At 41.0% G+C, this 22,905-nt stretch overlaps 2 protein-coding genes across 3 annotated transcripts; both read right to left on the reverse strand.

The window, feature by feature from the left end:
- Positions 1-182: 182 nt before the first annotated feature.
- Positions 183-10,194, reverse strand: ppp4r3b (protein phosphatase 4, regulatory subunit 3B). 2 transcript variants are annotated; one of them, XM_033612645.2, is made up of 16 exons: positions 9,726-10,194; positions 9,066-9,121; positions 8,416-8,514; positions 7,597-8,220; positions 6,706-6,783; positions 6,034-6,150; positions 5,815-5,931; positions 4,787-4,918; positions 4,505-4,607; positions 4,362-4,403; positions 3,730-3,888; positions 3,379-3,548; positions 3,132-3,271; positions 2,852-3,000; positions 2,623-2,777; positions 183-2,480 (listed from the first exon to the last, which is right to left on the reverse strand). In XM_033612645.2, exons 1-16 carry the CDS (start codon positions 9,865-9,867, stop codon positions 2,376-2,378), a joined length of 2,388 nt encoding a protein of 795 aa, XP_033468536.1. In that variant the 5' UTR covers positions 9,868-10,194; the 3' UTR covers positions 183-2,375. The 2 variants fall into 2 exon arrangements, with proteins under 2 accessions (XP_033468536.1, XP_033468537.1); XM_033612646.2 differs by having other exon boundaries at positions 2,623-2,762; positions 9,726-10,193.
- A 653-nt stretch (positions 10,195-10,847) lies between these two features.
- pnpt1 (polyribonucleotide nucleotidyltransferase 1) lies at positions 10,848-21,816 on the reverse strand. Its single transcript, XM_033614102.2, has 28 exons — positions 21,567-21,816; positions 21,249-21,309; positions 19,301-19,375; positions 18,920-19,025; positions 18,780-18,829; positions 18,607-18,670; positions 18,473-18,520; positions 18,205-18,318; positions 17,118-17,304; positions 16,824-16,875; positions 16,554-16,611; positions 16,291-16,387; positions 16,098-16,200; positions 15,783-15,853; positions 15,516-15,552; positions 15,334-15,400; positions 15,122-15,211; positions 14,922-14,975; positions 14,494-14,603; positions 14,276-14,347; positions 13,909-13,972; positions 13,720-13,803; positions 13,531-13,614; positions 13,266-13,372; positions 13,023-13,078; positions 12,804-12,882; positions 12,578-12,625; positions 10,848-12,485 (listed from the first exon to the last, which is right to left on the reverse strand). Exons 1-28 carry the CDS (start codon positions 21,683-21,685, stop codon positions 12,330-12,332), a joined length of 2,313 nt encoding a protein of 770 aa, XP_033469993.1. The 5' UTR covers positions 21,686-21,816; the 3' UTR covers positions 10,848-12,329.
- Between the last annotated feature and the right edge of the window lie 1,089 nt (positions 21,817-22,905).

Below are 22,905 nucleotides of genomic sequence, written 5' to 3' on the forward strand. Positions count from 1 at the left end.
ATTCCTTGCTGTGAAATTTGCACAAAATGTACTATACCAAGAAAGAGCCAAATTTGGGAGATGTGATTAAAAACAAGCATCTGGACTCACTCAAAGTAATAAGTCAGGATCAATTAGAAATTTTGCAGCTCCAATGGCCAAATCAGTAAATTACCATTATAAAACAAGGCTAGATTCACAAGTTCAATGTCAGGGTCACATTTAATTTCAAAACTTATCAAATAAATTCATACAAATGTTAAGAATGGATAGTGGTAGTAAATGCACTTGGTACAAATTCATCAAGGGGGAGCAACAACAGTCATATTGTTGGGTGACGCTAACAGACACGAGGAAAGACAATTCGCTGCTCAGGTACTGCTGAATTACGAAAAGCACATTGGCAATATGTGTTTTACTTGTGCTGCTCGTGGTTCGACAGAAGTCTGTGTGGTCTGGCATTTTTAGCTAATTTGCTGCCTTCATCTGCCTCTCAGTGTGCTTGTGGCGAGGCCAGGACAGAAGATACAACAGGAGAAATGTTTCAACGCGACAATAAAATGCCTCAGGGCCTGCTGACCTCGTCAAACCTGCGTGTTGTGTCAGAAATAATCCACTTTAACAACACGGTTTGATTCTCAAACTGCACTGCATCAACTCTGGGGTTTAATCATCTTTGTAATAATAAAAACAGCTCATCCAATCATTCAACTTATTTTTGATCTGCAGAGTTGTTTTATGGACAGGCCAAAGAAACTCAAACTTAGAGGTAAACTTTTTAACCAAGCTGAATACTTCTGAATCAACTGGTTTTAAAACTGTGGACCTTCAAACTGGGATAAAGCCACTGGCACCTTAAGTTCCTTGCAGCTCACTAGAATCTTTCTTCATTCAGTAATAAACGTGAGATGTTTGACCTGCTAGCAGTGTTACAGTGCACAGACAAGGTGGGGAGCTTTTTGTTTCTGATGCAAACTCTGAACCTGAGATCTGTCTGAGAGAAGGGTGCCAGAACTTGGACCTCCTGAAACAAGAGTGTGCACTAATCTACTCTAAGCACACTGACAGCTCAGGTTTGTCGCCCAGTTGAAACAAAAAACTGGGCTGTACGTGCATCATAATGAGGCCACTAAATTCTTGAAATCCACTAAAATACAAAACTCCAGACATCCTCAAAAACATGGCTGCAAAAATGACTTTACTGCAGTTTTAATATGTTGTTATTAAAACCAGCATTTGCGACGTCTCTGCATTTTACATTGAATCAAATGAACTGGACTGAGAGGGTGAACAGTGACCCCACCTTTTGTGCAACGACAACAAAAATACACAGGTAGGTAGGGATCTTTCTCCCCCTTTGAAAATCAGATCAGGGAAAAATGATTAAAAAGAAAATAAAACATCTGTACAGTACTTTTTAACAAAGTCATGAAATACAGGATCTCTGGCGAACGCAGTCCTGTGTGTGAGAGACGTGTGTGTGTTTTTTGTGTGTGTGCCTTGGCCAAAATGATGCCATGGCTTTTGTAGGTCTTGAGTCCTGCTCCTCTGGATCTAAGCCTCATCACTGCTGAGTTTTCATCATTTCTGACCTCCCTCGCCACTCAACATTTTGTTTAACTCTTCCGTGTTGACTAGATCCCTCGGTCTCCGACAAAAGTGAACAGTTCTGTGGCAGGGCAGCACACACGGCTTCAGCCAGTCAAGCTTCCTATAACTATGATGGCTAGTCCTGCTAGCCTGACTGGCCTCCTGAACAGTTCGTACACTGGCTGGTTGTGTTCTGGCTTCCTCTGTCTCTGGAGCTCATCGGTTCAGGTTTGAGAAGGATGGAAGGGAGAGTTCAAATGAGAACACGAGGGTTCCTGTGGGGTTGCTGTAGTACCGCAGCTTCCGTGCTACTGTTGCTATAGCAACAGAGCAGAGTTGGGAACCGCCTTGGCACTGTTACATCCACCGCAGCCTCTCTGGTCGGTACATAGGATGGTGGATGAAGAGGAGAAAGTTGTTCAGGAGGAGGTCAGCACTGGGAGAGCAGAAGGTCGTTATGACAAAGAGGAGGGATGACTTTGCAAAGGGTCAATGAGTTTCTCCTCAGGAGGAAGAAAAGGAGACTCTGGCACCTCCAATAGGAGGCCATTGGTAAAAGGAAGAGGTAAAAATCAACAGACTGATTTGTCTTTCAAAAGAAAAGCTCTCCATCTCCTTCCACTGAGGGAGAAAAGAGGAGCAGAAATCAGGAGGGAGTGGGTGAGGTGGGAGCTCGTCTTTGCCCGTCTCCTCAGTGAGACTGACGGGTGGCACAGGCAGGCCAAGGACCAATAAGACGACCAGAGGAGGGAGGATGGGAGGGACTCTGTGTCCGTCCACTACGACCAAACAGAGGACAGTTAGCCTTAAGAGCTCAGACGGGGCCGCTTCCTGGGAGACTGATCTTCCTCCTCATCTTCTTCCTCTTCATCTTCATCATCAGGGTAGTCCACCAAACCAACCAGAGCAGTCTAGGAGAAAAAGTGAGACAAACAGAACAATCAACAAAAACGCCCACATTCAAAGCACAAGCAAGGAGAAATTAAATAATTTCAAAATCTCTATGGTTTCCCTTCTAATTTCTACACGATGAAGAGGTAAATTTGTCATTACCTTCACTACTGGTGTGGCAGGAAGAGCGACTGTTTTGACAGAGGAAGATGAACTGTTGTTTGGAGTGACGGCTGGTGAGGCAGGTGGGATTGCAGCAGCTTTCCCGTTATTGTTGGCACCATTAGCTCCGTTGGCAGCTCCTGAAGTAACAGAGACTATAAACGTCAAACTTAAAGGGTTGTTGCAATCTGGAGGAAACTATACATCCAGCAACACCAGCTCAGCTTACCTTTTTTGGCTTCCATGTACTTCCCGTAGCTGTCGGAGAAGTCATCCTCCATTCGGCTCTTCTCCACAGCCTCTCCATCATCGTCATCATCGTCGTCATTGAACCACAGCTCCTCATCCTCGTCCAACGACCGCGCATCTCTGCGATATCTACAGAGGAAAATGTACATCATGAGGCACAGTTATCTACAGAAAAAAGCGATGAAAACATGTATGGGGGAATATAACAAAGGCACAATAAAACCTTTGATTTAACTTTAGTGTCCAACTAGTCTACCAACCTGTTGAGTCTCTGACTCTGTCTGTCTTTTTCCTGCTCGTACCGGCCCTTCAGGCCCTTGAAAGTCTGGACATATTCAATGGATTCAAGTGCTTTGTAGAAGTTATCCACAATGTGAGCTATGAGAGACTTGACGTCCTCCTGGAAAGAAAAGACACAGAGGAAAATTACAGTCTACTGTCAGTGCCGCGTGCACACACTCTGTGCCAAATATATTTCACTGAGGTACATTTTGTTTGTCTACACACCACTTTAATGAACTCAAAGAGCTCTATGATGGCAGAGTTGAGGAGGTTGTATCGGGTGCCGTTGTCCAGCAGGGCATTAATGACAGGCTCAAACAGGTTCCCTTTGATGATGTAGCGGTTGTAGTACTCATCCTTCAGACCAATGATCCTGCGCATGAAACGCAGGGCACCTTGGACAGAAACAGGCAACAACTTAGTAAAAATGGAGCATTTGCTCGTCCGTGACTTTATACTTGGCAAAAGTTTTTTTTCAGAAAGTAGGATAACCATTGACAACCCATTTACAGACAGAGAAGACAAATCAGCAAAAAGGTGTGTGTGCATGATCCGTTTGAGTATGTAGGGACTTACAAAGAGCAAGGAAGGTGTGTTTTGAGTTCATGAGCACCAGCACTCTCCTGAGCAGGTCTTTGTTCATGATGTAGGTCTTGATGTGGTAGGTGTGATGCTCCACACAGAAGGTCAGAAGCTCCAGGATCAGTGCCAGCAGCTGGGCTGTCTGGAAGTTGTCTACAGAAAATGGACAACAAAACTACTTCACACCAGGAAGCAATGCACGATTCTCAAAACTCACGTTAAGCTGCAGACTATACCTTAAAGACCTGCCATTATTCTGGACACAAGCCCCATTATGTTTAGATATTCAATATAAAGCAAGAGTGCAATCCTAAAATATGCAATAACATAAGTTCTTTGAAACAAAAAAACACTTGTTATTTTGCTTTGTGACCTTGGGACTGCTCATATGATATAGAAATCACGGCCACGGCATCATTTAAGCCACCATGAAGAGTTACTTGTTCATTTATTTCACCCTTATTTCAGAAATGTGAGACAAAATTACAAAATAAACAAGACAAAATTAAGATACTACCACCATTCTATAGGAGATAATCATCTCCAGCAAACACTGGAACTCTGATATTCACAGGTTTTTGACTGTTGGGCAGTTCATGCTTGATGCTGAGTTATGTAACACTCACCTGGACAGACCGGGTTGATCTTAGTTGACCCCTCTTGCAGGTCTGAAAGGCCATGACACAAAATAATCAGTCAATTTCTCTGCTTATCATGCAGTCTAAAACAGTCCAGCTCAGTTTATGCAAGACCCCTGTCCCCAGCTCACCTTTTGAGTTTTTGTCATGTGCAGTGTTGGCCAGCAGAGGAGCAGTCAGGACATGCATGCAGTACTTGTAGAAGAAACTCAAAAATTCTGTCTTCTCTGTTTTCTAAGAGGAAACAAAATGAAAAGAAGCTGTGATATATGCTGTTTTACTGTTGGACAGAGCAAAAATTAGCATCTACCTGGGGGCATTGTGATTAATGGAAGCATAATATAAAACATCATTATGTTATTTTATAGCTGATCTCCATTAAAAGGTTGAGTGTGTGTGTTGATTCTGCTTACATTAGTGGAAGCCAGCATGTTCTCAGGGTCAATGAGCGTCCTGAGCAGACCCATCAGCTGGACGGCCCCTCCTAACTCTGGGTCAGAGTCACAAATCATCTGCTTGATCACAACATTTATCAGCAGCACATCCTGTAAAACAACACAAAGCAGAAAACAGTCAAAATTATGCAGTTTCGGTCTGACGGTGTAATCTAATTAAAAACAAACAAACACTAAAGCAACGCTAACCCTACTGAAAGAAAATTTATTTCAACAGCCCTTTTTACACAGAGATCCTGCAACACTGCCTTGACAAAGATCCTTCATGATGATGCCTTTGCTTTGTTATACAGAACCCAAAGAACACCTGCGTAATGTGATTTTAGACAGCACGTTGGCATTTCAGAAGCAAAAGAGCTGTTACATGCAACAAAACAGTGTCTGCGTCTAATATGACAAATCATATGCACTGGGCAGCACTTTTCATGTGCTGCCATCTCACACTTTGTACACAGACGTCAACTCGAAGGTGATACTACCTCCACAGCTGGCTTAAAAGCAAGACACTTTATTTCACTTCATTGTATCTATTCTGTATTGTATCTTTTAGCAAACAGCTCACAATCACACAAGATCAAAAAAGCTTATTTGATATTTAGAGAACACCTCGATTACTAGGAGAGACAAGCACTGTTTTTAAGAGCACGTAAGGCTTTACATGCATATGTTCATTTGGAAAGCTTTTTGCCAAATGAAGCTATTTGAGAACATGAATTGTAAAATTGATGCAGCACAGTGCTGTAAAAATATGTATGAGGGATTTCTGTAAATTTCTGTTTGTACATCACTCAGTACCAAACATTTCATACAAGTAACAACCAACTTGGCTGTACATAATTTAAACTGTTAAACTATTCCTTTTGTCACATCAATGCTGTGCTACATCAACTTTTATTAATTAAGCTGTGGCTGGACTTAAACTAAACATCTCCCTGGCATCTAAAGAGTGAATGCAGGCTTGTTGACAGTGATGTTCAGGTGCTTACGTCGTCCGTCTGTTGTGGTTCCTGCATGACAAACTCCCTGACCATGGAGGGGCTGAATTCCACCAGGTAAGAGAAGATGTCTGTAGCTGCTGCCCTCACCTGCAGGTCATCCATTCCCTGAACATGGGAAAAGTAAGAGTTAAAGACAGCAACAAAAAGATAATTCTACACACATTAAATGTTTATAATTAATAGGCAAATGCAAAGCCCAGAACATACCATGACTATTTCAAGAGCAGGTAAAATGCCTAGATTTGCCAGAGTTTTGAAGAAAGCGTCCCTGTTTTGTGGCTGCAACGTTTGTGAAAAAGCACAGAATTCCTTGACAAAGTTCACCTGAGGGATACAGAGAAAAAACAGATGTATTGATTGATTAGCATTTGACAGATTAAAGCAAACAGTTTAAGGTCACTGACAAAAATACTATCCCCAAGCATTGTTTAATTTGTGATGTTGTACAACAGTGGGAGAATTAATTTGTAGTTCAGTCTGAAACAAAGTCATCTTCACCATTCCAGGATATGAAGCTTTTCAGAAGTTGAATAAATGACAACTGCATGGACCAACAGAATGAACAATTCCCCATTTCATTCTCAGTGAGAAACAACACTGTTGGATGATGTTGTCAAAGATGTTGTATTACAGGCCAATAGACAAGGAGGCAGTTCATATTAAAAATCAGTATGAAAACCCATGCAGGAAATCTTTAACCCTAGGAAAGAAATGGGATTACAGACAGCAAAATGAATCCATTTAACAAGAACAGTAGTACTGAGCACATTTTGTTCTAGCCAACTTCATATTACTGTCCAACCTTTAGGTTTCTACATTTTACCACTAAAGGTATCATTACAACATGTGGTCTGGAGATATGACAACTGTTTGACTTACAAGCTCTCTCCTTTTACTGTCCTCTGTGGCTTCGTCTGTGAGCTGTGCAAAGACCTCTGTTAGGAACTTCTCGTCCTCCTGCGGCACATGGAAAACAGGGTTAAGAAATCAAAATATTAAGGTTAAAATATAAAGTCAAACCAAAGAGGGTTACAAAACTGAATCCTGGACATTTTGCTTCGGGGTTTTACAGCAACAAGATTTAGGAATAAAAAAGTGAGCACTGACACAACCCATGATTCTTATAGACTACTACCCTTCCTTATTAGCCCTAACGTGTTTATTTAAAAATGATCACTTAAATATGAAATGGATGGACTGTAAGATACTGTTTGCATCAAGAAAATGACTGTATGTCACAAATTATTTTCAAATAACAGCTGCCTCACATAAGCTTCATGTTGAAAATTACTTATAAGCAATACAAGGACCTGACCTTATTCTCTGAATGACTTTTCAAAAATGGTTTCTTTATTTTATATTACATTACAAAACTTGATGTGCAGACACATCTTTCACTTGTGGACAAAAACTAAAATAATGTGAAAAGTCTCCTCAGCAGCCATACATTGTTTGACGACGCCATTTACAGTCAGATCGTCACAATCTTTATCCATTTCAATCACTGGAAATTCAGGTATCAATTTATTATCAAGTATGAACTGTCATCATCATCTGGAATTACAGGGAGGGCAGGTTCTCTCACACCTGTCAAACAAATTTCACTTTAGTGATCATAGATGTAGGAAAATACAGTACATGCAGAAATGTTCAACTCCAGCCTGTTCAGCTGACATAGAAATGTGGTACAGAAAAAACTCATTAGAGAATGGCTTGTTAATACAATTGTGCCTCAAAGAATTATACAAGTTACCTGGCTTGAATCCTTACCTGCAACATACTGACAATCTCCACCTTGTTGAAGAAGATGAAGGACGTGAGTGTGGACAGGAAGTTCTCCTCAAAAACAGATGGTGTGGGCAGGATGATGTCCTGGATGTACTGCACCCGGTAGGTCTGGTGGATCTTCTGCCGCAGCTCTGAGTCCGTGATAGGGATCACCTCCTTAAACTTTGCTGTCTTGGTCAAGAATTCCCGGTGCCGTTTAGGCTGAACCAGCGCTGGGTCATACTCAAGGCAGCCCACTACATCCATGATACAGTCATCAGAGAACATCACCTCAAAGAGGGCTGCTTTATTGAGGAACAAGACACCCCGGACAATCTCATAGAGGTGATGAAGACCTTCCCTGTTGTCCAGGTCCTCACATACTCTGAAGAGACCCAGGAGTTTCTTGATGTAGCCCTCGCTCATCAAGGCCAAAGCGAGTTTTTCCCTTCGGATGGGCGAAGACAGGACAGAGGTAACAAGGTCAGCGATCTCCTCCAGTCGGCTTAGCTCGCATGGCGGGAGCTCCACCAGGTGGCTTGTCTCTGGAATCTCCTCAAAGCGCTCCTCCTCGGACTCATCAATGGGGTCCTGGGTGATGTCCAGAGCAGGGTCCTTGCCTTGAACCTGGAAAATAAATAGTTGGTAGGTATGACGTTAAGACCTTAACCAGAAATATCAATGTGGTGCCTCTTGCCCTTTGCAGTCGGGTTATTAAAATATCATCACCAGCAAACTGGCACCACTCCTGTTTATGTACTCTCAAGTAAATAAATGTTATAAAAGAATGCACCAAGCTTTGTAAAACTGGGTTTACTTTACCTGGCAAATCTTCTCCCAGATCTCATCGCAGCCTGCCTTTTCCTGGAAACTTAGGGCAAGGTCATAATTATCTGCTTCCGACCAGACAATCAGTGTGTCCTGAAAGGAGGAGAAAGAAACATCAAATTGTATACAAAGAAGTGCTTATCATATTCAGAGGACACACTGGCACATCATGGTTCCATGCAGTGCTCACACACAAATGTAACATACTCAAAACATGCTGCAAGAGGAGTGAGACATATTTACAAAACACATACAAGTATTTTCATGCCTTTTCATGTCCTTTAAAATTACTAATAAGATTAGTTTGACTCCAATATACAATAGACACATTTAACTCAGGTCTATATCTCACTTCATGAGGCAGGTTGCTGTTAAAAAAGTCTACTGTACTGACTGTTAAAATGATAAATACCAGGTTTGCTGGTATGGTAAATACTAATAATGTGACTTGCACATTGCTTGTTTCCTGGTTACACTTAAATCAGACACTTGTGTCCCATTGTCTACACTGCATCATAGTAAAAGTAGCTGTTCAGCAACAAGTCTCAGTGTTAAAATGATAAAATTTTCACACTGTACTTTTGAAAAAACGGAGATGTGCGTGTGAATGCTTTTTGTTGCTGATCCAGACTCTATAACCTTACCTGTTGTTTCTGATATGCAGTATTCGGGCTTATCTTCGACTCCAACAGCAGAGATCCTAAAACACAAAGACTTGGGTAACTTTTCATTTCCGAGCTAACGTTAGTCACAACGAAGATCACCACTTAATAACGTAACCATTTTTTGAAGGTTAAGGTTAGTTAATCTGTCTGCCAGTGAGCAATTAACGCTCAACAGACAATGTGAAGCGCTGGATAAAACAATGTTGTATTATTACAAAGTTAAAACTAACAACAGAAGAACTTGTTATCGCTAGCGTACTCCCATGTTAATTATTTTGGGGGTTATCTGTGTGTGGACCCATAATGATTTACTATCCAGAGCAATAACAAGTTTGTACATTTAAGACTAGACTTCCAAGGCCCCCCATGCTACTGAGATCACGTCGCCTGCTAAACTAACGATCATGCTAGCACCAGCAATTCAATAAATCATTGCTTTTTATCCAGGGTCAATGCTAATGCTGATTGTTCAGCTATCTGAAACAAGTGGCTCCAAACCCTGCAGCACATTCAAAGAAGCAAATAGTTAACAAAGTAAACATAGTGGCCAATTGAAGCATTCTGTCCGAACAACCAGAAGTTAGCATGCTAGCGCTAGCCAACGTAACGTCAATGCGGCTATGCTAACTGGGAACTTACCGTCTGATTCGGCCCGAACTAATAACGACATTGCCTTCAGTCGGTCAACAAACGTAGACGAAACGTGTCCGGTACCCCGATCATCCCACTGCCGGTCTTCATTTAGCGTATATACTTTCACTCGCCGCCGAGTGTCCGACATGGTTAACCGAGTCGGAGCTAGCAGGCTAGCAGGCTGCTAACAAGCTATCACCTCACCCCGTCTGGTGTTTTCCTACCCTCGACCTGTTAACTTTGTTTCCACCCGCATGTTACTAAACATGCACGTCTAAGTAAAGTTCACAGCAGCGGCACAGTGTATCAGTAGCTATTTCATAAACATATTACGTCCACGATGTGAAACAACTCAACAGGAGGCCTCTTATCAAACAGTAAAATTCACAGAGAACACAACAACTCTAACGGCCTTCTTGCTAACGTCCACAGACCGCCATCTTGTAATCCGATCTTGTGTTCTTTTTCTTCTTCGACGTCAATCAAGCGCTAACTGCCGCGGGGTCTCCTCCTCCGAGCGACATCGTCCAATGGCAGCACCGCAGCGCCACGAGGTTAGCGCGCCATCTACAGGAAAGACGAGGAACAGCAGCAGCAATTACCTGCAGATGACTTTGTGTAGAGCAGGGTGTACAAACTTTTATGAAAACGGGCCAGGTTAGATAATGTGAAAATACTTGGGGGCCTCCTGCATCATATGGGTTATTAAAAGACACTGTTTTATCATTTTAAGTTAATAATAATAATAATAATAATAATGATAACTTTCCACCCTCACTGTTGACTTTACAATTCTTTGCTGTGTACTGGCACTTACTATACTTATCACAAGACAGGGGTTGTGTTTTAATGTATTGGGATATACCGTTAATACGTAGGCCTACACTAAGTGATATATTGTGGTACACACACATATATTTGGCTCCGTGGCCCAGCATACACCTGTATGTGGCTGGGCATTCTTACAACCAGTGGCTTTTAAATGGTTAAAAAAGAAAAATAAGTTCTTCACACTGCTTTTTAATGTTTTTATGAATTAATTTTTCAGCATCTAGGACCAGAGAGCTTGGCATTCATCTTTATTCCAGCACTTGCCTGTCAGATCAGTGAGCCAAACACACACACAAATGATTTCAATACCCCGTCAGTTTATTAGAACAGATATGAAGCATCCCAAATGTCCATGTTGCAGTTCAATATAGTACTTTCCCAACCCAAAGGGGGACAGTATCTATAAAAAAGATAATGAAGCAGTATTGGACAGTACAGTGGACTCCTTCTGTCCAGAATTTAATCAAGTGTATCAACGTTGTCTCCTTTGTCACCCAGTGGAGATTACATCTAAATCTGGCGCAAATTTCTGCCACAAATTTAGGATTGAGAGTTAGAAACTGAACAACAAATTCAGCCTGAGGCCGAATAATTTTGTAAACAGCTCTACAGTCGATCGCATAATGGGGCACCAGCTCCTGACATAGATTTTTCACAATTTCTTGAGCCTCACGAGTGAAGGAAACTGTCCTTTCACCATGATTATTTTGGAGTCCACCACCTGAACCCTGCACATATCAAGCAACTGTCTTCATGGGACGTACAACTGGTAACTGTGTACAGTATTGAAACAGCTATGCATGCTCCAGGATGGGTGGAAGATGCCTCCAAACTTAAGGTAGGGTGGACAAGATTGGCTACAACTGTGAACAATTTATTATATCTTTAATTATTCCCTTGTTTTTATATCACATTTTTTCTTTATCCCACCTTGCATCCCGAGTTCAACCTGGTTGTATTGACCTTTTTCCTCTCTGAGTACAATTTGTAGCACTCAAGAGTATTTCTTTGTTGGCATCTGAATGTTGGGCGAGGTTTAAGTCTGATTCTTCGTGTGTGCGCTATTGTTTGTGCTGGAAAAGGCTGAAATACCACAAAGCACCAATGATTGTTCTTTTTACACTCGACTCACATATACTGTAAATGCAACATGACATAAAGGGGAGTGTTAAAAAACAACTAAACATTTTACCCACTTTGCTTTCTTTGTACATGTCTTGATCCTCGCAGTTTAGAGGACACACTCACACACACACACTTGACACCAAATATGGAAGTCCCATACCACAAGAGGCAGTATTATCACACATGAATAAGAAAATCATTGTGACATTGCACTGTGTCTGTTGGGTGAAAGCTACTGTGTTGGAAGAAACTAAGGAAACCCTCTTACTGCTTGATGCTGTTAATGATAGCTGAGGTGGCAAATCTGAAAACAAGATACCATAAAAAGGGGATATTTAAAAATAAAACATCTATACTTGTTGAAAATGTGTCTCCTGCTCATTACTCCCCAAGCACACTTCTCAGTTTGTGCACATCCACTGAAGCACGATGACTGCAGGACGCTGTATATGATGAGCTGCGTTTCCCTCCGGTGCAGTTTAACCTCATCCATACCCACAGCAGCAGGGTAAACCTCTTCATGTACAGCACTGAGTTCAGTTTGTGACGAGATCTGATGCTCTTGGTTTGGTAGATTCCTCAATGGAAGTATGTTGCAGCAAAATCTACTCAGTTTATATCCAAAGCTGGAAGTTAGCCTGTCATGCTGGCGTGTCACAAGTCAGTGTTGGTCGTTTGGCTGCTGTTTGAACCCATGGAGATGCTCTGTCTCTCACTAAGTGTCTTGACAACGGATGCAGCGGGAGACTGGAGCACCTTCCGTGAAAGTCTCATTCTGCCGTCTGTTGGATCCCGTCCAAAGTACTTGACCTGTTAGCATAAATCCAGTCAGAGACAGTGAGCCCAGAATGTGAACACAGGAGGATAATTTGACAATACAACCTGTGCTGACTGACACGTACCTGTATCTGCTGCCCCACCTCTAAACCCAAAGCACTTGGATGTTTGATCTGAAGGAGGAAAACACAAAATGATCTTTAAATGGACAGTCTGGATCTTTTGAAACAGGGCTGTATGAGGCACTTTTCCACAGTCAACGTATTATACTGAGTAAATGGCTGCCGGCACGGGCTGTTGGCAGAAACATGGGCACACAGGCAAATAGAACACAGAGGCAAATTCACTGACCCGTTTATGGTCCAGTTGTGAGTTGTGCAGCAGGACAGCACTCATGGTGGGATAAAGTTTCACCATTACACCAATGTCCCTGCAGCAGAGCATGAAAAGGCTTCAGAAGCTGTTTGAACGCTAAAGGTTTGATTCACCCGTAACTCGATTTCTATTAACATCATGAAAATCATCATCAAATACTGTTTTGCAGTAAACAATTGCAATGTGTTGGTTTACCTTATCTCAGTAATGGTGGCAGTGTAGACAGCACCAAACTCCAGCTGCTGCTCTTGCTGCAACACAAGGTAGAAACACAAATGTACGTTCATGCATATCAGTACATGTGCAACCATGAATTTACATTCACATGCAAACGGCCTCATGTTCAGATCAATCTCAGACTTTCTGAAAGCTCTGTGACGTGGTGTGGGTTTAATACGTTTTTCTAAAATGTGCAGTTTTCAGGTGGCGGAGACTCACATCATCTTTGCAGATTTCACTGATGAACTCTTGGGCTTCATGCATGGCTCCTGGTGTTGGAGCGAACACAGAGAAAGTCTCCTCGTCCACCTGACTTATTGTCACACCTCAAGAGGAAAAAGCATGTCAAGGTTTCAGCTTTAAGACGTCTGTATTGTGTAGCAGACTGAAATGCTTGGCTAGTGTCGTGCTTCACTTAAGAAGATGATGTGTTTCTGGTTGGTTTTTTGATTCCGTTAAATATGAATTTTAGATCACTTCTTACCTGTTTCAGCTTGCAGCCTACGGAGGTTATAGCCCCCTGGACCAACAAAGCGTGCTCGTCTCGAAACAGGTACCCGGACAGTTTCTAAAGACAGAATAAAAGTCACACACACCTCAGTTGCCAGTACACAGTAAAAAAAAAAAAAGCTAAATATACATGCACAGATTTATATTCAAACACAAAACATACCAACAAGAGGTCCGTTCTCTTTCCTCGTCTCTCTGGGCTTTGCTATACATTTGTTCATGATGCCCAGGATTTCCCTCTTTGCCACTGGATCATAATGAAATTGAAACAAAGGTCAATAACGACACCAAAAATATGCACAGTCTTTATTCTTCAGTGTAAGACCTATGTTTTGGTGCCATTTGAGCTTACCTGTGGCCTGCTGGATAGCCTCCATGACCACCTTCAGAGGCAAACCTGGGATCTTCACGTCAGCCTGAAGGTTAATAGAAAAGTGTAAAGGAGTGGACCAAAGGATGAAACATAAGGTAACTTCTAATATCTTATAATAAATGATAAACTATGTATTTATGGCAAGCAAGTCTTTAATTTGAGATTTACATCTGCTCTCGTCTCTTTTCAATTTCTCAGACAACACCAAATTATATTTACACAACACTGACAACGAGCCGGGTGAAATATTTGTATGACAAACTGATTTTACTTATTTCATTTTCACCTACAACATGAGCCAAAAATTTTATTTTAGATACTTTCGATGGGTTACCAGACAGAGTACCTGTAAAGCAGTGATGCCTTTGTTTGTTCCTGCCAATTTGAAGTCCATGTCTCCGAGGTAATCCTCTATTCCCTGGTTAGAAAACAATAAATATAAGCACATATTCAACATTTCCAATATTATTAAGCAAAGACATTAGTTACAACTTTTTGAAGATATGTTTTGCTTAACTGCAATTTTCTTCCACGTGTTAATAATAAATGATTAAATGTATGTACCAGAATATCAGTTAATAATCTGTAGTCTTGGATGTCAGCAGGTTTCTCTGGGTTGGCCTTGGAAATGAGTCCGATTGCTACACCTGCCACAGCAGAGGAGATGGGCACACCTGGGAGACACAGATTGGGACATATTAGCTACATTTTATCACACAATTGTACTTTAGTAAATGAGAATAGAAATACTTTCCAGTCTAGCTATCCTATCCTGTATATACATCTTTAAGTTGCTTAGAGAGAGTAGTATAAGAATAATGAATATTTATTTAATCATGAGCAGCTTCAGTATTAAAATGCTCTGGTTAAATACTAAATGCACTCATAAATAACTCTGCACAGGGGGGATCCCACACCCCAGGGACAATTTCACTACAGAGATAATCAACTGAAAAAGAGCTACAGTAACTGATGCAGTCCTGCTCCAGTACCTGCATCCATTAGAGCGAGGCTGCCTCCACACGCTGAAGCCATCGAGGAGGATCCTGAGAGCAGATAGAGTTGGAAGCAGGGAGAGGAAGAGAAAAAAAGGTGATATTCAGACATTATAAGCCCGCGTTCCTGCCTGAGACATCCTGCTCACATGTTCCCTGTAGCGTTCTTAAACTTTCACAACTGTCACCAAACTCACCGTTTGACTCCAGCACCTCAGAGGTGACCCGTATAGTGAAAGGGAAGTCTTTGGGAATGACTGGTCTCAGAGATTTCTCAGCCAGGGCCCCTGGGAATACACAAACAACCCAACATGAACAAACACACAGCGATTGTCCAGAGGAGTCTTGCTGGGAATGAAAGGTTAGCAGACACTGCATTCAAGTAGAAGATGTCAGTTGGAACACAAACCATGTCCGAGCTCTCTCCTGTTCATGCCGCCCATCCTTCCAATCTCATTAGTTGCATATGGAGGGAACTGAAATTAGAAGGCAAGGTTGATGATTTCAAGTTCACTGTGAAGACTACGAGATAGGGAATCATACATCTAATAAAATATGTGACTTTATAAATGACAACAGGATTTTTCTCACCTCATAGTGAAGCATGAAATTTTTGGATTTGATGCCACTGCAGAAGAAAAATGAATGAAAGACCTGAGTTAAATCATCTTTTACATACTTTACAGTTTTAATTTATGTATTGAAGTCCGTGCGGGTAATTTAAAACAACCCTGTGTGCCGTGACATTCAGATATGGACAGATTTAATGTTCCTGAAGTAAAAGTCAATGATATGTGAACTGCCCTGATAATATGAACAGTATGAATGTGTGGTTTAGATGTGTGAAAATGACTTTACCTCAGAGCTGTGGTGATAATATCTGCTTTGACACTGGATTCCAGGGAGTCAAATGTGACACTGCACAGCACCTATATAAAAAAGGAAGAGGACGAGGACTGAGCTTTCTTTTTCAGGGCATCTTTCTCACATAAAAATCAAACTTCAGAACAAAGAACCTCACTGGTCACCCTCCTACTGCTACTGAAATTAATTATCAAATCTAGCAGTTGCAGAAAACAGCAGCAAATATCAGTCTTACTTCTCCATCTGATCTGAGCACTACAATTTTATTCTTCTTTTAACAAAAGTCATCTTTCAAATCTCTCTACTCACCTGTGTTTGTCCTCTCTGGAACAGAGCGGAGCCGTGCAGCGGTTTAAAGAGGTCGACATCACAGGAAATGTTCCGTAAGGCAGTCAACTCCCTCCCATCACATCTACAACACATACAAAAAAAATCCAGTTGCAAAGGGACATCAAGTGTACTGAGAATATGTATTAATATCACCATGGGCAGTGCTTCTTACCTCTTGTACTCATTTAGCACCAAATTTTGGAAGACTTCTTTGGTCACAGTGTTGAAGGATTCAATGACTTCAAAGGAGTCAGCCTCAGGGAATCTTTCTACACATGGAAGACATCAGTTGACATTGTTCAGCTGACAGGTAGGAACACAAATTAAATACACAGACACAGATGAACATGATTGTATGAACGGGATTGGGACAATATTTACAAATTAATAACTTGGAAATCTTTCCATGCAGCATAAATAGAAAGGATGATCTACCTTTTAGGTCCTCTTCAGTTTCTAGTCGAACTTTGTTGATAGCTTCATCTCTTGAAATCTGAGATTACGATGAGAATATTACAATTGCTGAACAAAAAATAAGGTTCTTCTGAGATACATAAACAGTGTCATATGAACATCACTGATTGTAGCTGCTTTAAATTACTTACATAAAACAGAAAATGTAATACTCACTAAGCGCAGTTAAAAAAAGGCTAAAATGCAGTGTTAACTTTAAATCGAAATCTGGGGACAGACGTCATACTTTACCTTGTCGTGACTATAATCAGTGAAAACTGCATAGATCTTCTCAGAAGCAGATCTGTGAGGAAGACAAGGAGGAAAAATCTTTACTAGTGTATAAAACAATATAAGTCCTATTTTTTCACGGCTTAATCAAGGTCCCGAGCACAACAGGTAAACACGTTACTGAATAATACCTGCCTTTGTCTAATTCACAGCTGTTTGATTTAAGAAAGCAATCCTGACACTTAAATAAAGTCCTGATGCTTATTAACTTCATCACTCTGGGACTATGGAAAACTATTTCATCACTGGTCTTACTGTCGAACATGTTCCACCATTTCCGTCGGGGCTGAGAAGATCTTGACCGGGGTACGTTTGGTGACCTTCTGCTCTCGTGCCAGCTGCTGGATGGCGTGTATGATCTGCTGGGTGTGTTTGACTCCCACCTTCACTGCATGGCAAAAGTCCTGCTGCATCACATTCTCACCTGACGCCTCGATCATCACTGGCGGACAGAGAGTCACATTAGTGTGTAAGTGCTGTATGATGCCATCAGATACATGCTTATTTAAACCAGTAAAAACAGTGACTAAAGCAGTTTCATGTTAAAAAAAATTGTATTTTTATGATGCTGATTGTTGCAAAGGCGCTGCTAACTACGGTGGCTGATGCAAAACACGAATGGCCCTATCTAGAGCCAGTGTTTGGTTTGTCCTTTCTAAGCTTACGTATAAACGTTATGGCAGACTCTGTGAACGAGGACCCACTAGGCCTTCAGGAAGTGTCCTGGGCTTTGCAGCCAATTTTAATAGTGGCCAAACTGTGTATTGTACTGTAAAAGACATGTATGTAAACCAGTGGACACACTTCTCTGAGTGTCACAACCCCCATGAAATGACTCGTTTCACAATCAGGATTTGATCCATTCGGTCCGATAACATCTGGAAAGTCTAGAAGAGCCGCACAATCAAACTGTTTTATCCCGAAATCCTACACTCTGACAACTTGGACCTTTAAGTTATTGCATTCTTTCCATTCTTAATGAGTTGTTCCATCATTGGACATCACATTTATTGCCCAGTTTTTAATGATCTGCTCAATGCACAATGAATGTATACATTCTTTTTCTTATTGCTTAAAAGTTAAACTACATTTTTTAACCAATTTAGATTTGTCTGAACAATTCATAAAGTTTGATATATTATGATATCATCAGTCACAGTAAGAGTTAGGCTACTTGGCTTGAAAGCTACACTTTGCAACTGATTTATAAGCTGCTGTTAGTTTGAAGCATTACGAGATGTTCATGGAAAAGTACTAATACTAAATGACTGTTCATGTTCTAGTTGTTTTTTTAAGTAAACAAACATCGAGACAGAGTGTTTTTTAGTGTTTGCCAACTTACCCACTTGACTGCTGGGGGCTCCGGCCACAATCAGGTTGAGGGTGCTGGAAGACATCTCTGCCCGAGTGGGGTTGACCAGCAACGCTCCGTCCACCATGCCCACACGCACAGCACCTGGAAAAACACAGATAAACACGTAGGCCCAAGCTACATTTAAACATGTGCAGAATGACATCGCAGGAGTTGGAGCTGGACAAAGTGAAAACCAGGATTTAAGGTCAAGAATTCAAAATATATGACAGGCCTACATCTGTTGTGTGTTCCTCACCTATGGGTCCATTCCAGGGGATGTCAGACAAGGCCAGAGCAGCGGAAGCTTCAACAAAAGAAATATTGTGTTAGCCAAGGATGTAAAAAAATCTCTGCTCAATGGAAAACCTTGATGGCTAAGATTTAACTCACCTGCATTAATAGCCAGCACATCTGGATCATTGATGCCATCAACTGCCAGCAGGTTGCAAAGGACCTTCAGGAAACATGGACAGACAACAGGAAATGTTGGAGACAGATGCACATTAATATCAGAGGCAAACTATTAACACATAACGACAAAAACAATTTCAAACTGAACTGACCTGAGTATCATAAAAGTAACCAGGAGGGAACAGGGGTCTGATGGATCTGTCTGAGCGACAGAAACATGACGAAGTGTTAGTCAAAGCAGCTTAGGCACAATAAAACATCAGCTACATTAACAAGGCACTTATCATCTCACCTATGAGTCTGCTGGTGAGGATCTCATTGTCAGTGGTGCCCAGCTCTCGCCTCAAATAGTTAGTGGGAATTCGACCTGCAGCAGCCGCTTTCTGTCTGTAGTCCACCTGTCAACCAAAGTGGACACACACTCTGTAAAGTGTTTTCCTTAATGACATTCTGCACTGAGGTCATCTGACTCATAATGACATCCTGCTGGTTTCTAGCTGTGGCGCAGGTGAGTCACAAACAACTGATGGTGACAGGCTGTTAAACGCATTCTATGCACTCAATTATTCTACTAAATCCATTTACATAGATGTAACAAGACCAGACTGATTCACAGTCACAAGCTAAAAACAAAGACAGTTTGGGGATTTTACTGTAATGTTAGAGAACATACCACAAGAGGCATGAACTGTGATGGAGAGGGTTTGGTTTTGCTCACAGCAGTCACCATCACAGACGTATCGCCCAACTTCAGAAAGAGAGAGAGATGGAACAGGTAATCAAAAAATACAGTTACAAAATCCCATATTTTATGCAGTGAAGAGCAACACATTTTGAGTGGGAAAAGAACTTTCATTTACACAAGCTCCCTTACACTTAGGCAGGATTACCAAGTGGGCAAAGTGCTCTAACTCAGTGGTTCCCAACTGGTTCAGCCACTGGGTCCAGATACCTCCTCATTCATTTGTTACATTACATTTTATTTCTGGGTGCCTTTCATGACACTCAAGGTCGCCTAACAGAGTAAAATACAATAAAATACAAAGTACAAGATAATTCAACATTTTACAACAAACAAACAAATATCAGTTTAAAAAGCAAACAAAACAAACATAAACAAAATATCTGTTCAGGCTTACCCAGTCAAAGAGAGTAGGAAAGCCTGAACAGAGGAATTTTCAGCCTGAATTTTATAAAGTGTGTTTTTTACAAACTTGACACATTCACGAGTCACTTGTGGTCCATTCAGAATGGACCCAGGACCCACTTTTGGACCAGGATCCACCAGTTGGGGACCACTGCTCTAACAGATCCCATAGCCCCCCCTATTCCCCTATCATGTGTCAGCTGCATTTCCCAATTTGCAAGACTTAACTATTATGTAGTAATATTTTGCATTTTGAAAGTCAAACCAAGTAAGTTTTCCTTTTAAAGCCACAAATCACAGGTCATCTCTATCCTGAAGACCCCTCGATTCACATGAGGAAAAACTCCACCATTTAACTCTTTAACAGGGAAAAGCAAGCAGAGGAACCTCAGAAGGAGCAACAGAGAAAGGATCCTTTCTCCAGGACAAACAGGCATGCAACAGAAGGTGTAAATGCAGACTAGGCACAAATAGCAATTGTAAAATTACAACATGGAAATAAAGTGCAAACATGTATGAAGAATATGGATCAGAAAGGACGTCAAGCAACTGCCATGTGCTGCAATGGCTGGACAGAAACCAGAGGATCTGCAACCTCTGTGGTGATAATTGTGTGGGAGATGAGTATCGGATTTTGTTTGAATGTCAGAATGTGAGCTTAATGACTTACAGAGAAAGGTATTTGCCAAAGTATTATTTAAACCCGTCGCTCTATGTTAAATTAATTTTGTTGTTACATTAAGATAAGCCAAAGGTAATCTGTAAACTAGGAGCTTTTCTGAAGAATGTCCTCCTTTTGTCTAATTAACATTGGTTGTACTTTAGCCACACCATGTGCCATTGTTTTGTTATTGCATGTAATGGTTGTACTCCATACTATGGGATATGGTCGTGAAGTCAAATAAATTAAATTAAATTATATTAATAAGTATTCAAATCCTTTACTTCAGTAAAAGTAGAAATACCATAGTCTGTAAATACTCCATTACAATTAAATGTTCTCAATTCACAATGTTACTCAAGTATTTTATCAGCAAAATATATCATAAGTAAAAGTACTCATTATGCAGAAGACCTGTTTTCACAATGTTATATTATCGCAGAATATGATATCACTCGGCTTTTATCGCTGATTGATAGGAGCAATTCAGTGTTGTGGTTCATTAATGAGGAGCAAATTTCAGATACTTCTACGACTGGATGTTTTGGTGGCATAACACTGCATAACATCATGTGGGCATATCATGTTTTTTTTTATTGCAAAAAGCAGCTAGTAACTGTAAGTGCTCAGTAAATGCAGTGTAGTGAAAGGTACAATATTTCCCTCAGACACTGATTGGAATAGAATGTAGAATAAAACAGAAATACTCAGGTGAAGTACAAGTATGTCAAACTTGTACTTCACTTGAATCAATGTGCTTAGTTACACTCTTGAGACCTGTCAGGTGTGACAGCTGCCGTTTTCCCTCTGTACCTGAACTACAGCAGAGCCATCAGCAAATCTAGCAAGCCTCCCGGTAGAGATCTCAAGCTTCCTGGAAAGACAACAAGAACACACTGCATCAAATACTGTGCTGTCTTAGAAACTACAACCACTGTCATGTTCAGATGCATTAAGGTGACATGATGCAACTCTGTGTCCTGGATACCAACATATACCAGCTGTTCAGGATGTGGAGTAATAGTGAGAACACCAGAGCAACAGATACACCTTGACAGCAGGTACAGAAACAATCAGCTGGAAGTGAAACTCATGTCCTGCATGTTTACAGTTAAATGAAAGTCAACTCACTTCTCGCCAAGGTCCACTACCAGTCTTCGTGGGTTTGAATGGCTGCTGTAAACACTCTGGTGACATAACCGGACATGGAGGCGGGCGAAGGAGCGGCCCAGGCGGAGCAGATACCTCATATCTAAAAAGCAAACACGAAAACAAAACAAAGAAAAGTGTCTGAATATCACTCAGTGCGTTTACAGTTCAGATAGTATGCGCATGGAAGCTTCCATGTCAGATAGTCACGGAGACGGAACTGCGTCACAGAGACGCGCCTTCTGATTGGACAAGCCGAGGTGAGTGTGCAACATCAAAAGTGTCCGTACTACCCGATTCACCCAATCACAATAATTCCGCGTCAATATCTATGCATACAAAAATCTTTGATCAAAATGTTGCCTCGAATTAACGAGTAAATTATTGTAGAAGTAGTGGTGAAAAGTTTCGGGTTTTTGTGTTGTGGTGCGGCTGTAGAGAAGGGAGCGGATTAGCTGCTATCTGCTAGCAGCAGTTTGTGCCTCTCATGATTTGTTTGATTTGTCCACAGAGATACATCCTTACATAGAAACATATCCCATATAGTCCATCATAACATTTCCAATTTCTTTGTTCAGCTACACCTGCTGTATTTCCTCTCTAGAGTCTTCAATCAATGAATATTAAAACTAAAACTCCAGTAGCATGTATTAGGCTAAGTAAAGGTAAAAACTGGTCAGGTCTGAGCCACGTTTGTTTCTCTTCTAGGATGTCATAATCCAGGGTAAATAGAAATAAGAGCAATGTTAAATAATTTAAAGAAATAAATTGTCCTGGTTTTGGTTTACCTTATCCTATGGTTTCTATTTTCTGTCCTCGCTTTACTTTATTGCTATTTGAAGTTGTCTCTGGAAATACCTCAAGCAGGTGGGAAAGCTAAAGGATTTTCAGCAGAAAATGCTTGACTATTTACATAAAATAAAAAAACTTCGATAACATACTAGACAGCATTATTATCTCTATAAGTGTCTTTTTGTTTTATAGTTAAACCATTTTCCCAGTCTTTTTCAAGCCTGTCATGAATTTAGGCGACATGAGCATTGTTGTTCTCTTCAGTTCAGCTCAGACAACTTTATTTATTCCAGAAAGGCAATTCAGTTTTACAGTCTAACCAGACTGTACACAAACTCACAGACAGAAACAAGCAGCAATCAAGAGTAGTACCTAATGTCAGAGGGATCAATACCTGGGCAAAAGATGCACACTTGCACTTGGTATGGTCCTGTGCATACTGACTCACACCAAGGCCAGGCAAAAAATAATAATCTACATACTAATGAGTAAATTACTAAATATAAATAAACATTCTAGTGCAGTGCAC

This window comes from Epinephelus lanceolatus, chromosome 17, assembly GCF_041903045.1.
Source record: "Epinephelus lanceolatus isolate andai-2023 chromosome 17, ASM4190304v1, whole genome shotgun sequence".
NCBI lineage: Eukaryota > Metazoa > Chordata > Actinopteri > Perciformes > Serranidae > Epinephelus > Epinephelus lanceolatus.